The following is a 14,012-nucleotide window of genomic DNA, read 5'->3' as shown; positions in this document are numbered from 1 at the left end:
GTCTAGGAGTCTCCCCTGGTTCAAAACCATCTTTAGAGGTCCTAGCACGCCATTTCTCGACCCGCTCTTTCGTTTGAGCCCAAAAAAACATTCGTAGCAAAAACGTTTGTAGCAAAGATGTCAGACAAGATATGAATATATCTTGTCTGACATCTTTGCTACAAACTCGGGTCTTCAACTCGGGCTTACAATTGAAGGCCCGAGTTTCAAAAATTTATTTAAAAAAAGTACTAACTAGCAAATGTTTTTTATTAGCTCGCAATTTTCTTCAAAACTACTTTAATGAGGAAAAAAATAAAAATTTGGAATATCTATACATGAGGGGCTAATTGATCGGATCTAGATAGACACTTTCCGTTTTGGACACGTTCTAAGGGACAATGGCGTCAGGGGGGCTACCTTACCCTCCCCTATACCCTAGAAAATAATTACTTCTGATTGCGGATAAATTATTATTTTGTTATCCTCAATCAGCAACGTCATCCTAATATGCGATAAAAAAAAAATGAAAAATTTTGTTAGCTCATTCAAAAACATCGATGTTTGGAAAGAAAAATCGAAAATCGATTAATCGGCCGTTGAAAACATCGAATGAAAAACATCGACGTTTGGTCATGAAAAATCGTCGATGTTGTCGATTAATCGACAAACATCGCTCAACCTTAACCTCTCGTAATGTTTTGATTTTTCGAGTGGAGAGAGTGCAAGTGTAAGTGAAAAATGCATAAAAAAATATAAAAACACGTGACAAAGTAGAAGAACCATTAAAAACTGAATTGAAACAAATCAAATTGCCTAAAGAAATAAATTGAACACTGAAACCCACATCATGGCGATGCGATTGATGACAGGAAGAGCCTCAAGACTACTCAAAAGGCAACAGGAAGTGATTCAACCCTTCAAGTATCTCCTGGTCCTCGACTTCGAGGCGACCTGCGAGAAGGACGTCCCAATAACGACTCCAGAGATCATAGAATTTCCCTGTCTGGCCCTGAACACACAAAGCTGGGAGGTTGAGAAGATGTTCCACAGGTACATAAAGCCTCGTGTCAACCCCATCCTCAGTCCCTTTTGCATAGAATTGACTGGAATAATGCAGGAGACTGTCGAGGACGAGAAGCACTTCCCCCAGGTCCTCGAGGATTTCTGCAACTGGGTGGAGAGGAATGACTTCGACGGGGATAAGAGTGCCTTTGTCACCTGTGGGGATTGGGACCTGAAGGTGATGCTACCGGGTCAGTGTGCCATCGATGGGCTGGCGGTGCCCGAGTACCTGAAGACTTGGATCAATCTGAAAACGAGCTACTGCGAGGCTACACAGCATTACCCCAGGAGCCTGAAGGACATGATAGCGAGGCTGAATCTACCACCTCAGGGGAGACTTCACTCTGGGTTACATGATTCCATCAATATGGTCAGGATTATAGAGGCATTGGCTAAGACTTATAAAGCTAAGTTAGAGTTGACGTCGACCTGTTAATCAGTGTTTTATGGAGTTTCTGGAGTTTTGTAAATAAATGAGTTTGATGAAGGGAATTACTGAGTTTTATTCTTAAAGTGGATCCTATTCTGTTATTTTCAGCAGTAAAAAAGCTGTGGAAAGAAGTGATTTGCTCTCAATTTATTTCATTTCAGTGGTCAGAGGATGTCTTGGAAGTGAAGGTAAAACGACAATTTTTGTAAAGCAGAGTAAAAGCTGGATAAAATCACCTCATCTACTTGCAACATCTGAACTAATTTTTTTTTCTGTTTTTAATTAATCAGAAAAACGATAATCAATTCCATAAAAATTATGAATTGTTTCACTAGACTGGACATTGATACATTTACAATATTCTCCAATTTCATCAAAATTTGCATATAAAAGTATTTTCTTTTAGACGTATAAATCCACATATTACCTACAATTAAATATAGCTTAGACATAATTTGGATTCTCACACTCTTCCTCGATAATTGGGGGATTTCCGACTCGAAAGGAAATATCCTGTAGATTGGATCTACTACATTCCTGAAGACATCGTTCTGCTTGTCGTTGGTTTGTTCCGAAAAAAAATTATAAAAACTCACCTCCACTTTCATAATTTGATTCAATTAATAAAAAATTATAATCAATTTAATAAAAATCACGAACTTTTTACTAGAACTGACATTGATACATTTACAATACTTTCCAACTTAATCAAAATTCTCATATAAAAAGATGGTCTTTCAGACGTACAACTGCACATATTACCTACACTTAAGCACAAATGTCAAAATCCGAAAAAATTTCTTAAAAATCCTCTCACTACAAAACATCTCATCAATATCGTTTAGGCATAACTTGGATTCTCACATCCTTTCTCTCATTACTCGTAAAAATCTGCAAAACCGCTTGAAACCCCTTATCAACATTCTTCTTACACTGAATTTTAATCAAGACCCCCCTCTTAGCTGGTATCATCCCCCCAGCAGGTAAGACACTCAAGAACTCACTATTCGTAACTTTCGCTTCAAAAGGCTGGGCAGTGCTGGATGTGCTGGTGATCATGACAGTGGCATCCTTGGAGCCAGGAGGATGGAGTGTCACCGTAGCTGGACTAACACAAAACTCGCCATCCATCCCCTGTCGTCTCCCCACCAGCGTCCTCTCCAAAAGGCTCTCCGAGGGCATATAGCTGTCCTCATCGTGCACAGAGACAACACTGGTGTCACTGCAGAGTGACTGAAACATCTGAGACTCATCCCCATCATCAGTGAATATCGAAATGGTCTCGTCAGAGTTCAAATCCATCATCAACGTCACCACCTGACGATGGACATTACGACAGAGGATCCCCAGATCCTGCACAGCATCCCTGATGATCGACAATTGGGGGATCTGCCCCTCGCCAGGAAATATCCTGCAGATTGGATCCACCACATTCCTGAAGACATCGTTCTGCTTGTCGTTGACCTGTCCAGTCTCAATCAGCTTCTTGTAGAGTCTTCTGATCCTCCAACGAGTTGGCTCATCCCCATGGGTAATCGTCAGGGTCCCCATCTCTGCAACATCCCCTCTCAATAGAGCAATGTCCTCCTTTCTCGGTTTAAAGTCAATTGTGATCCACTGGGACTGCCTCGGCCCCAGGATCACCTCAGTGGGCTCGACATGCCAGCTGGTGGCAACAGTCGGATAAACCGCCTTTGGAGACAGTTTAATCTTGGCATAAGCTGGCAAATCCCCCGAGTTCTCCAGCTGCACTGTTGTCGTCAGGTTCCCAGCTGAGTTCAGTTGCCCCAGGGACAGCCACATCTGCGCCCCCATGATCTTCATCGCCTGATTGATATTCACCTTAGCATACCCCCCACATCCATACAGCATGATGACTCTGGAAGGTCTTGACTCTCGTTCCCTAATATCACTGACATTTCCTGAACTCCTCTTGATCTTATTCTCGTAATGAACGAATGTTATTTTCCCCGCTGAAGCTCCAGTTCTGTTCGGCGAGTAGACAATCGTCAGGGTTCTGCTCTCCATCCTCTGGAGGCCCAGCAAAATGCTGGTACTGGATTCCCTGTCCTTCAGGAATTTGAAACTCTTGTCGTTGTCTGTGATCAACGCCTGGAGCTTTATCTTGTTGCTACTGGTGTTTCTTATCGTGAATTCCTTCACCTCGTATTTTCCAACTCGCACTGTCGTCCAGGATAACGAGGAGTGGGTGGACTGAACAGGAATCGTATCCCCTGCGACTGTTCCTCCTGATGATAAACTTCGAGGGGATGCTCTTCCTGACTTGTTGCAGGCAGAGGTACCTGCACTGGTAGTTGAACTCACACTGTGGGGGGACGATGGAAGGCTCGTCATCAGGTGCTGCTGGGGGGTTTCACAACGAGAATAAACCCTGGGAAATTCCCCTGGTGAATCCTCTGTGTCGTTGATCTCTTCGACAATCAGAGGGATCTCAGCGATTATCGAGCCTGTCTTCGTCTCGTTGTGCACACGAACGACTAGTTTGGATTGTCCTTCGTTGTTCGTGTTCTTCAGGTTCTTCTTCACATTTCCTGGCTTATACTCAACAGTAATCATGAATTTATCGTTAGCCTTGAGTATTAGATAAGTGACTGGTTTGTTATCGTCGGAGACAGCATCAGAATTCGTTGGAGTCTTCAGATTAAACACTTCAGAGTTGTTGTTTGATATGAAGAGCTCCAGGGGAACGTCAGTGTCGTATTTATTCTCCAATGCCACTGGTAATTCAGTTACTTCCTTATTCCCACCGAAATTCAGGGTGTTCTGGTGTCCCTCAGGGTAGATGACATCAACCTGAGCATCGGAGGGTACGAAACACATCAGGTGGTGCTTCGTAGAGGACTCCCTGGTCGTCATGTCACTGCAGTTGATGCTCAAGGCTGCCAGGATTGGACCAGACATCTTCAGGAGCTTCACCACGATCTTGAAGACTTTACTCTGACCTGGTTTTATCAGAACTGTGTAGTCTGGAATCTCCAGCTGAATGTTCTCCTTGTCTCCCTGTATCTGGAGCAGGTGGAGGGAGCACACCAGCCAACGATCACTCTCGTTCGTCATCTCGATGTCAGCCTCTCTGGCAACTCCAAGGATACACTTGTAGAGCCCCTCTGTGTTCCTCCCAATGGTCAGTCTCTCTGCTGGATTCTTCAGAGTTGTGTTGCTGAGTTTTCCTGGGGAAATTCCCTCTGGCGACTCGTTTTTTCCAACTTTAAGTATCTCTGATTGGTTCTTCAGGGCTAGGCTGTTGAGTTTTGGTGAGGAAATTCGTTCTGACGTGTTGATTTCTCTTTTGATCGAATGATCTGACTGCAGAGGGGGTTTCGACGAGCTCTTCATGGCCTGGGGCACTTGATTTGCTGGATACTCCTGGGGAAATTGTTGAGAAATCAATTGTTTTAGGGATTCTTTGTTGTAAAATGGAGACGGTGGGGTCAGAATTCCAGCTGTTGGGGTGATGTCGACACCTGGGATTGTTGGAGACTGCATCTCAGGATTGTATTTATCAGGGGATTTGGGGTCCTTGTCGAAGGAGACTGATGCTGGCAGGCTCCAGGCAGAGGCACTTGGGTTCATCGTTGAACAGTTGCCATTCAAAGTCTTGCTGTCCAGTGATAATTTCCCTGAGGACTGGGGGGTCTCCAGGGCGAAGACAGGGAGGGAGGACCTTGTTGACTGCAGTGTGTAGGTCCCTCCAGTGCAGTTGCCATTCTCGATGGGCTTTCTCTCCTTCTGCTCCTTCTCCTTCTTCTTCACCATCAGTAGCTGGTCCACTAGACGACGAGGGGTCTCGTCGTTCGAGTCCAGGGCCTTTGCTATTCCACTGAGGCTGATCAGGGGCTCCTCGTCGTCCTCGTCTCGAGTGTCGTCTATGCAGGAGGTCGTGCAGGTGGTGTAAAATTTCTCAACTGGGCTCTCCTGCGTCGGGGGGTGGGGTTCTGAGGATTTTGAGGCGTCTGTCATCGTCGTCAGGTTGACCAATGCCCCAGGTCTCGATATTCTCTTGGGGCTTTGGATTTCGAAACCAAACGCTGGGCGTTCAAAGCCTTCTGAGGGGGAGAGTTGACCTATTGGCTCGCACTTGCGTCCGAAAAATTCACCCACTGACACTTTTCGACCTGCGCACGACTCCAGGGACAGGTCCATCTCACCGATTATTCCGGAGAAACAGGAGAAGTCCAGGCGTTCTCGCTCTGGTGGGACAGGATTCACGTTTTGGTTCCACGAGCACTCGTCAGCTGACAGTTGGGAGTTCATGCGAGAGCCTGAGAGGAAGTCTTCATTCGAGAATTTTGCCATTAGTTCTGCTGCTGTGGTGTTGAAGCTGAAGCCATCGGCTTTGTAGTTTGAGGGGGAGGTGTCGGGACTTCTGGACTTCTCGGAGGATCTTCCTGTGATCTCGTTGGGCTCGAACACCACGCTGTTGATGCTGGTCTTGGGGAGACTCGTGGAGAGCAGGGTATGGTCCTTCTGGGGGGTTCGCTGGGGGGAAAAGTAGTCCAGGGAGTTGGTCAGGGTCGGGGGAGTGTTGTCGCATAAGTTTGGTGAGTTTACGTTGTTCTCTTTGTTGGGGTCCAGGCGGGGGGGAGTGGATTGGTCACTCAGCTTCTGCAGGAGCTCTCGCGCCAACTTTCGTTGGGTCTCGTAGCGGTTTGCCTGGGGTATCGAGGAGACGTTCTCGTCGATTAATGAGCGACTGGAGATGTCGTTCACCAGACCTAGGGAACTGTCGGGGGTGGTGGAGGATGCGTCGTCCACTGGGGGATCTCGGTAGCGATGGAATGCGTCGGAAGAGTAGGAGCCAAAGCTGGAAATGTTTAAAATGAAAATTGTTATCGAATAAGAATTGGTTAGGGGATTTAGTGATATGAATTAGTCGGGCATTGTTTAACATTTTTGGCTAAAATTTCATGGAATTTAGAGGATTTTCGCCTTTGAAAATTATACATTTTTGGGAAAATCAATGAAAATTGTAAATTTTAGCGTAATTATTCGTTTAAATTAATAGACGTCAGGAAAATTCAGGTAAATATATTTGTGAATTTTCAATTAATTGAGAATTAAGCAAAATTTTGGTTAAACATTTAAGAAAGTCAGATGAATTCCCATTTTTTTGCTGCTCAAATATTTGAAATTCCATTGAAGTCTGGAATTTCATAATGGCTTTCCCCCTAAATCGAATTAAGTGTTACACTTCTGAAAATTATTACTCAACTGTCCATGAAATTTCAATTTCTTTCTAACAATGTATTGGGAAAAAAACATTTTTGTAAGATTTTTCGTCAGGCAAATGAACATTTGCAAACTATGGCTAGAACGTTGAACATCTTCAACTAGTCCCTCTATAAGCCTTCCTTATATACAGAGGATAAAATTCTGCATAAAGAAAATCAGTCGTATTGGAGGAAAAAATTTTGTCATGTTTTTCGTAGAAAGTGAAATTTCATAATTTCCAAAATTATAAATATTTAGAATAATAATTGTTATGTCCCAGAATAATGTAATAGTATTAAGATAGTTAATTAACAACAGTGAAGAAATTGAAAACAAGAAAACGAATTCATTCATAACAGTTTTCAATTGTCAAAAACCGAATTGTGAAATTTCACGAATTTTCCACCACTCTCACCATATTTTTCATGTTTCAAGATGACATCAGTTTAATGCCCTTCAGATTGTTTATTCAATAAATAATGTTTCAGAAGTTCTATTCAACCCATTTGAAGACGACTTTGTGAACAGGAGAGGGTGGGGTAAAATGGACAAGTCTGATTATTTTTAAAACGTTAATGACTTATTAAATTATCAATGACATGGAATAATTTATTTTTCAATGGAAAGTGCTTCTCCTCCCCTTCGTCATAAACCAAGACTGAGATGAATTGATACAGCTGTTTCCAAATATCCATATAATATCCAATATAAATATTTTGAAAAAAGTCAAGTCTTCATTTTACCCCATCCTCCCCTATCCCCTTAATTGATTTTTATAGTCTGAATGGAATTCGAGTTTTTCATCATTCTCCCATGGATTTATTCGCTACTCACGTTCTACGTTCAACAGTGGATGTTGCCTGTGGTCTGGGTGTTGACAATATCGTCATATTAATCAAGCTGTGATGATGATCATCCCTCGAAGTCCTTGGGGTTCCGCTCGGATCCCTCTCAAACTCCATTTCGCCACAATCCTCCTGAGACGTGCCCTCATGAAGGCAAACTGCTCCAATTAATTACTTTCCGCGATTGAATTTTCACTTTAGTAAGGATTGTCAACGGAATTGTCACCCTTCATGCGTCTGTCACAAAGGACAGAGGGAACTGATGCTTTTGCAGTTGAAACGGTTGGCGGACGCCAGCGAGACGATTCAAATTTGAAAACGTACAGTGTCATCAGAACCAAACACTCATTATCACCGGAGACTGATAACAGAGGGAAACGAGTGGACGGAATGAAATAGAGCGAGTGCAACGGATAAAACGAGGTAAAAAAACAGGAGTGGGAGGGGTGATGCGCGAGCGAGTGATTTGGGGTCTTTAAGTTGGTAGAGATGTTGGTACTTCCTAGTTGGCGCCAATTTCAAACAAACGTGAGAGGAATGTTGAGACACTCTCTCTATTCATATTTCCTATTAATTTGACTATTTCGTATGACTTTATTTCATATTATTTTTTGAAACATGGGAAAGCTCATTCTCTTCAATCAGTTATTTTATCTGGGGTACATAAATTTTTCAATAATGTTCATTGATTTTGTGTTTTTTTTAAATTTTAGAATGTGGAATTCAGATAACACAAATAGCGTTTTCGATTTAGGTTGCTCTACGCCGGAGTGAGGTACCCTACGCCGGAGTAGAGTAGAACTAAATCGAACATAACAGGGGGCAATTTGAAATATTTACAGTAAAATGAATAAACATGTCAAAAGAGGAGGATAGTATTCATAAAAAGGTAATGGTCAATAGTATATCTAATAGTTTATTAGTTTCTGACAAACGTCCTTCTCTTTTGTCACTTTGATTCATTTTTCCACGCTGCGCGCCACGAAATTGGCGTTTTTCAGGTCCCGTGACACGAAAAAAAATTTTCTTTCTCTAGTATACCCTTTTAGGTCTTTACGATGTATTCCCTTTCCGCATCCCCTAACACGCTGTTACGCATTCGCCGAAAGACACGGGAAAATCTTACTTGAGATTTGTGAGAAAAAATCAATTCAAATTACTGAACGATGAACCGTAAAAATTTGCTGAAAATGTGGTGAAATTTATCCGTTCCCTCATATTTCCTTCCCGATGTAATCACTGCACGATTACTGGAATCAGTGGTAACTTTTAATAGAAAATTTTCTGTCCAATTGCAGAAAATTATTAAGTAAAGGAAAAATTCAAAATTTCTTTAGTATTTCATTGTCTTGAAGTTCTACTTCAATGAATTTATTGTCAATAGTAGTCTTTCAATATTCAAAGACCTCTTAAAGTTACGGACTATCATTCCATAGCTACTGAATACTGTGAAAACGTGATAGAACAAAGATAAATAAATAAATAACTAGAGCTTTTCAATGTCAATTATAATTAACAACCAGCGATTGTTCCAAATTGAGAGCGATTTCACTGGCCAGAATACTATGAAAGTACTATGCACCCATGGCTATTGATGTACTGAATGTAAAGTAGACCGGTATTGCGCCAGTAGAAGAAAGCAAACAGGATCAGCAAATGCCACCACTGATGGGAAGACCCGATGTAGTCAACAGAGCCTATTCGGAAAATAGTAGAAATAACTCGATTAATAAATTTTTCAACACCACAAAATGTGGAATTACCTGGAAAGAAACGTTCAGGTATCTTAGTCTCGAAGAGGAAAAATGCGAATGAAGTTATAGCGTACATGCCCACTATCCTGGGGAATAGCTGCTGTACCATGGGATGCTGTAACCCGCCCATGATTATGACTCCATGAATCGTCGGTAGAATGCCGTAAGCTGCCCAGCCAAAAAGCACTGATGTTTTTACGTTAGAACTGAAGTTGTATTGTGGAATTTGTAGCACAATTGCAATTATGAAAATTAGAAGAACTGTGATTAGGTAGAAAAATCGATGATTCTGAAATGGAATCGAAGAATTGATTTACATCTTTCATCAAGAGGAGACTATTATGTTGAGAGAAAATAGAACATGTCCTTTCTCGCTGAAGGCCAGTGCTATCCTCGGAAGGCTTGAAGAACACTCTTCCCACGAGTGTCGAACTCTATTTTTCATCACAATGTGTGGAAAGCGGGATTTAGCGCATGCGGAACGGGCGTAAAATTTCACTTTACACACGAGTGATGAAAAATGCCTCATATTACTGTTAAAAAATTTTGTCTAAATTTTCCGGTATACTTTTTAGAAATTTTTATAGAATTGAATGACCACTGAAATTTCAAGGAATTTCGTCATTGTAATTTCAGCATTTTGTGGAAAAATCAAAGAGAACTGTAAATTTCAGTTCCATTTTTTTCTGAAAATGAGTAGAACACCAGAAAATTCCGGTAAATATATTCTTGAATTTTCAGGACAGTGACACTGAAAGCGATTTAGGGGGAAAAATAATGAAATTTCAGATTTCAACGAAAATTCAATGCAATTTGACACTGACTATTCAGATTAGATTGGAAATTCAAATAAATTAAGGAATGCTCATCTTTATGCTGCTTAAAATTCTGGAATTTTACTGAATTTTCAGTGAAACCTGAAATTTCATGAGTTTTTCCCCTAAATCAGATTCAGTGTCACTGTCCTGAAAATTAATAGTCAACTATTCCTGGAATTTCATTTTTTTTCTCACAGTGCACAACTAATTTCTTGAAATATATTATTGTTACTGAATTCACTACTGATCAAATTCAGTAGCGAAGTGGTAAAAGGAGATAAGTCAATTTTGACTATTGACCAGTTTTCAATCAATATCTCGAAATCTACGGAAGATAGCAAAATTTTTGTTATAACCTTTTTTGTGAGGCCGATTGAGTGCTACAATAAATGTAATTACGAAAATTTCGCTATCTCCCTTAGATTCGGAAATATTCCTCAAAAACTCAACTGGGAGATAAGTCGACTTTATCTCCGTTTACCACTTCACTACTGAATTGTTACCTCGTAACACGTGAAAGAGAAATGTATTCCCGTCAGATAAATAGCTAATAAGCTCAAGGAAATGCCCAACATATCAACAGTTAGCAAACAGTTATAGATTTTGTCATTCCTGCAGGAGAAGGTGTGATAAATTGTTGAACTAATCAGAGCAATCTGTAGGAAAAAATATTAATATCAGTTAAAGTTATAACCTGTGGAGAAATTCAAGCGAGGATGCGGCTCAACTACCGCTCACGCGTTTGAACCGACCGCTGAGCCCCGGCTTGACTATATAGTCAGTAGGGATTGAGCGGAGAGAGTTCTACACGGGACAATCTTCATCGGAAATGGAATTTACCTGGAAATTTATGCTTGAGAATAGTGCAATAGCTTTGTCTGTGTACGACGCGTCTACAAAGTACAGGTCATGACACGTCAGTCCGAAGAAAAATAGGAAGCCTAAGACGTGACTCCAAATATTTATCGTTTCGTTTGTCCACCAAAATGCACTGGGAACAATGAATTAATTCGCATTGAGTACATATTAGTAGATTTCTAGCCTACACGCTTAGAACATTACTCTTGAAATTTCAGATAAAAAAACTTGAAATTTTTAACAACCCTAAATTTACATGAAATTTATCTCCACTTCGTTTCTGAAAAATCAGATAACTTCCTTGAATATGTAATGAAATTGTAATTTCCCGGTCCATACGATAACGAAAACGATAGAAAATAATAAAACTCAGGCCATTATTTTACAGAATAATGCCGCTCCGCGTCCGTGAATCTCTGCTTATGGTCGTCATGACAAAATAGTATATTTCGTAACGAGTGCAAAAAAGTGTTTTTTGGCGAGTGGGAGGTTTCGCCTCCCACTCGCCTTCGGCTCGTGATATAATCCCACGAGCTAAAAAACATTTTTTCACGAGTTACGAACAATATTTTTCATCACAATGTGGCGGAAATTGGACTTTTAGGCACGCGGAGCGTGCCGAAAAGTTCACTTTTCGTCACAGCGTGATGAAAAATATTGTTCGTCATACGGCCAAAAAAAACTTTTCTGGCGAATATGAGGTTTGCAGCACGAGCCGAAGGCGAGGGCTGCAATCATATTTGTCAGAAAAGTTTTTTTCGGCCTAATGACGAAATATACTAATTTCTCCCATTATTTGTACATTTATAGCAGTTTTCTTGGCGTGTTTTTTTTTTAATTTCTCCAGGTACGTTCCTTTGAAACGACTTTATTTATTTTTAATTTCAACGCGTTTCTTGGGGACAGAAATAACGGTAAAACAGTTGCACCCCTCACCCTCCCCTTAGCCCGTTAGGGTCCAATAGTTTCACCGACTTGTCGATAACCCAAGAAATACGTTGAAATTAAAAACAATAAAAGTCGTTTCAAAGAAACACACCAAAAATAGACGTCAAGAAAACCGCTATTAATTCAATTTTGAAGAATCAAAACTTTTTGGGAACTGTAATATGCAGTTACCCATTGATTTCGAGAAGGAGTGACTTTGGAAGAAACCATCAAAAAATTGTTTCTGTAGTTGAAAACCCTCTCTATTTTCTACAAATTTTAGGACAAAATTTCTATCAATATTTCGTCCTAAAATCATTCGTTACCGAAAAAACTCACTCTGCCTTCAAATGTAAAGAATAAACTTGTTACGTTTTATCTCTTCTCCATTAAAAAATTCAATTCACTTAGTTAATTCAATAGACAGACCTCTCTACACACAATTTCTTCGTTTTACATCCCCTGTATCCATTCAAAATATACGGATTATGCGTCAGGAATTCCGGGGCCTCTTTGATTGTGAGAATTCGTCTCATTTCCTTCTCCTCTTCCGAAGCATTATCATATATTAGGACTTCATCAGAATTTTTTCTGGAATTTTTCACCTTGAAGTAAATATCTTAGTAAATAAAAAAAAATATACCACAAAGTGTTAAAAAAGAGAAGAACACGCACGAAAAAATTTAATAGAAAAACCTATCGAATTCGTTAGAAAATTCCATTGTATTTCTATTAAACTTTCTATTAATTTTTGGCTGGTTCGATTGACATGTTCAATAGAAAACATTCAATAGAAAAAGTTAACAGGATTCGACTTTTCTATATAACTTATTTTTTTCATATATTTTCTATAGAATTTGCTCGACTCAAATTTTCTCTCGACTCAAGTTTTTTTCATTCTATTTTCCTTTTCTTCTCATCAAGAAAATCAAACGAAAAAACTTGGAAAATTTGAGCCGAGGGAATTCTATAGAAAATATCTCAATAGAATAAGTTATATAGAAAAATTGAATTCTATTGACTTTTTCTACTGAATATTTTCTATTGAACATTTCAATAGAATCGGCCAAAAACTAATAGAACAGTTCAACAGAAATTCAATAGAATTTTCTAACGAATTCGATGGGTTTTTTTTGTTTTCTATTAAATTTTTTCGTCCGTAAAGCTCTATTCATGACTCACATTGTGTATGTTTGAACTTCTTAGTTGATCTTTCAGTCGCGATGCAATTCCAATCTTCCTCGTCATCATTCAATTAGTTATGCAATAAATTTTCCAGATAGTTATTAACATTCGTAACACAGCATTGAGTTACGATCGGTCTTTCAATGTTTCAGTGAAACGGTAATAGCATTCTTTCGTCAAGGAAAGCGCGCTTATCACTTCGAACGTTATCATTCTTTCGATGCAGTAACTCAACAACAATCGACATGGCAATGGCTATGGCTTTTCACGTAATAGTAGTTGCAGAGGGAGGGGGGAGGGAATTGGTCGGTTTCCGTGTTTTTGCGGGAGTGAGAAAATTTTATTTCCAACACCTAGTTTCCAGGTGCGCTGAATGACTTAGCATTCTTGAGATATTTATGGAATCAATCGGTTCAAAGTCACAGTTTGAACGGTCATTAACACGGTCAACAATGTAATGCTCTGTTGCCGATAAGTGGGAGATACTTTTGAGGAATATCAACGGAGTTTTTCCAATGTCGCTTTAGAACTTTTTGAAACCGATAACACAGGGTCCTGTGTACCCATCCGTCACACTGACTAAACGGGCACAGTAGGTCTCTACATTCGTTCCTCACGACAGCATTTCCACTCGGCAAGGTAGCGCTAAGCGGACACCCATCCAAGTACAGTAGAGGCTTCGTGTAAGATACCTTAGGGACAGTCGGAGAGTGGAATTCCGGGAACCCCTATGCCCCCACTACGCGCGCCCATAGAGAGGAGAAAAATAGGGATCAGCGGGTTTCAAATAAGATACCTCGCTCGTTGCGCCCGAATTCAATGAAATTTTCATTTTTACTTAATGAATATCGATAACTAATCAATTTATGTGTTTAATGTTTTGAATTTGTATCGCTAGCGTTCCCTTTTCTCTCTAAAC

At 40.3% G+C, this 14,012-nt stretch overlaps 3 protein-coding genes across 5 annotated transcripts; 1 reads left to right on the top strand and 2 right to left on the bottom strand.

Annotated features, from left to right (window-relative positions):
- Nucleotides 1–649: 649 nt before the first annotated feature.
- Nucleotides 650–1,536, top strand: LOC107041334 (ERI1 exoribonuclease 3). The gene has a single exon (XM_015261844.1). The coding sequence runs from the start codon at nucleotides 830–832 to the stop codon at nucleotides 1,478–1,480; it is 651 nt and encodes a 216-aa protein (XP_015117330.1). The 5' UTR covers nucleotides 650–829; the 3' UTR covers nucleotides 1,481–1,536.
- Nucleotides 1,537–2,089: 553 nt separating this feature from the next.
- Nucleotides 2,090–7,985, bottom strand: LOC107040902. The gene is made up of 2 exons (XM_015261177.1): nucleotides 7,541–7,985; nucleotides 2,090–6,299 (listed from the first exon to the last, which is right to left on the bottom strand). The coding sequence occupies exons 1-2, from the start codon at nucleotides 7,666–7,668 to the stop codon at nucleotides 2,306–2,308; spliced, it is 4,122 nt and encodes a 1,373-aa protein (XP_015116663.1). The 5' UTR covers nucleotides 7,669–7,985; the 3' UTR covers nucleotides 2,090–2,305.
- Nucleotides 7,986–8,890: 905 nt separating this feature from the next.
- On the bottom strand, nucleotides 8,891–13,307 carry LOC107041176 (progestin and adipoQ receptor family member 3). 3 transcript variants are annotated; one of them, XM_015261612.1, is made up of 6 exons: nucleotides 13,091–13,307; nucleotides 12,338–12,513; nucleotides 10,964–11,114; nucleotides 10,627–10,779; nucleotides 9,315–9,594; nucleotides 8,891–9,248 (listed from the first exon to the last, which is right to left on the bottom strand). In XM_015261612.1, the coding sequence occupies exons 1-6, from the start codon at nucleotides 13,157–13,159 to the stop codon at nucleotides 9,115–9,117; spliced, it is 963 nt and encodes a 320-aa protein (XP_015117098.1). In that variant the 5' UTR covers nucleotides 13,160–13,307; the 3' UTR covers nucleotides 8,891–9,114. The 3 variants fall into 3 exon arrangements, with proteins under 3 accessions (XP_015117098.1, XP_015117107.1, XP_015117115.1); XM_015261621.1 differs by having other exon boundaries at nucleotides 12,338–12,499; XM_015261629.1 differs by having other exon boundaries at nucleotides 9,157–9,248; nucleotides 9,380–9,594.
- Between the last annotated feature and the right edge of the window lie 705 nt (nucleotides 13,308–14,012).

The sequence above is a fragment of the Diachasma alloeum genome, unplaced genomic scaffold (genome assembly GCF_001412515.2).
Source record: "Diachasma alloeum isolate Michigan unplaced genomic scaffold, Dall2.0 Dall_scaffold_00179, whole genome shotgun sequence".
NCBI classification, from domain to species: Eukaryota; Metazoa; Arthropoda; class Insecta; order Hymenoptera; family Braconidae; genus Diachasma; species Diachasma alloeum.
The sequence above is the reverse complement of the archived record's forward strand: the minus strand, read 5'-3'. Positions and strand labels throughout refer to the sequence as shown.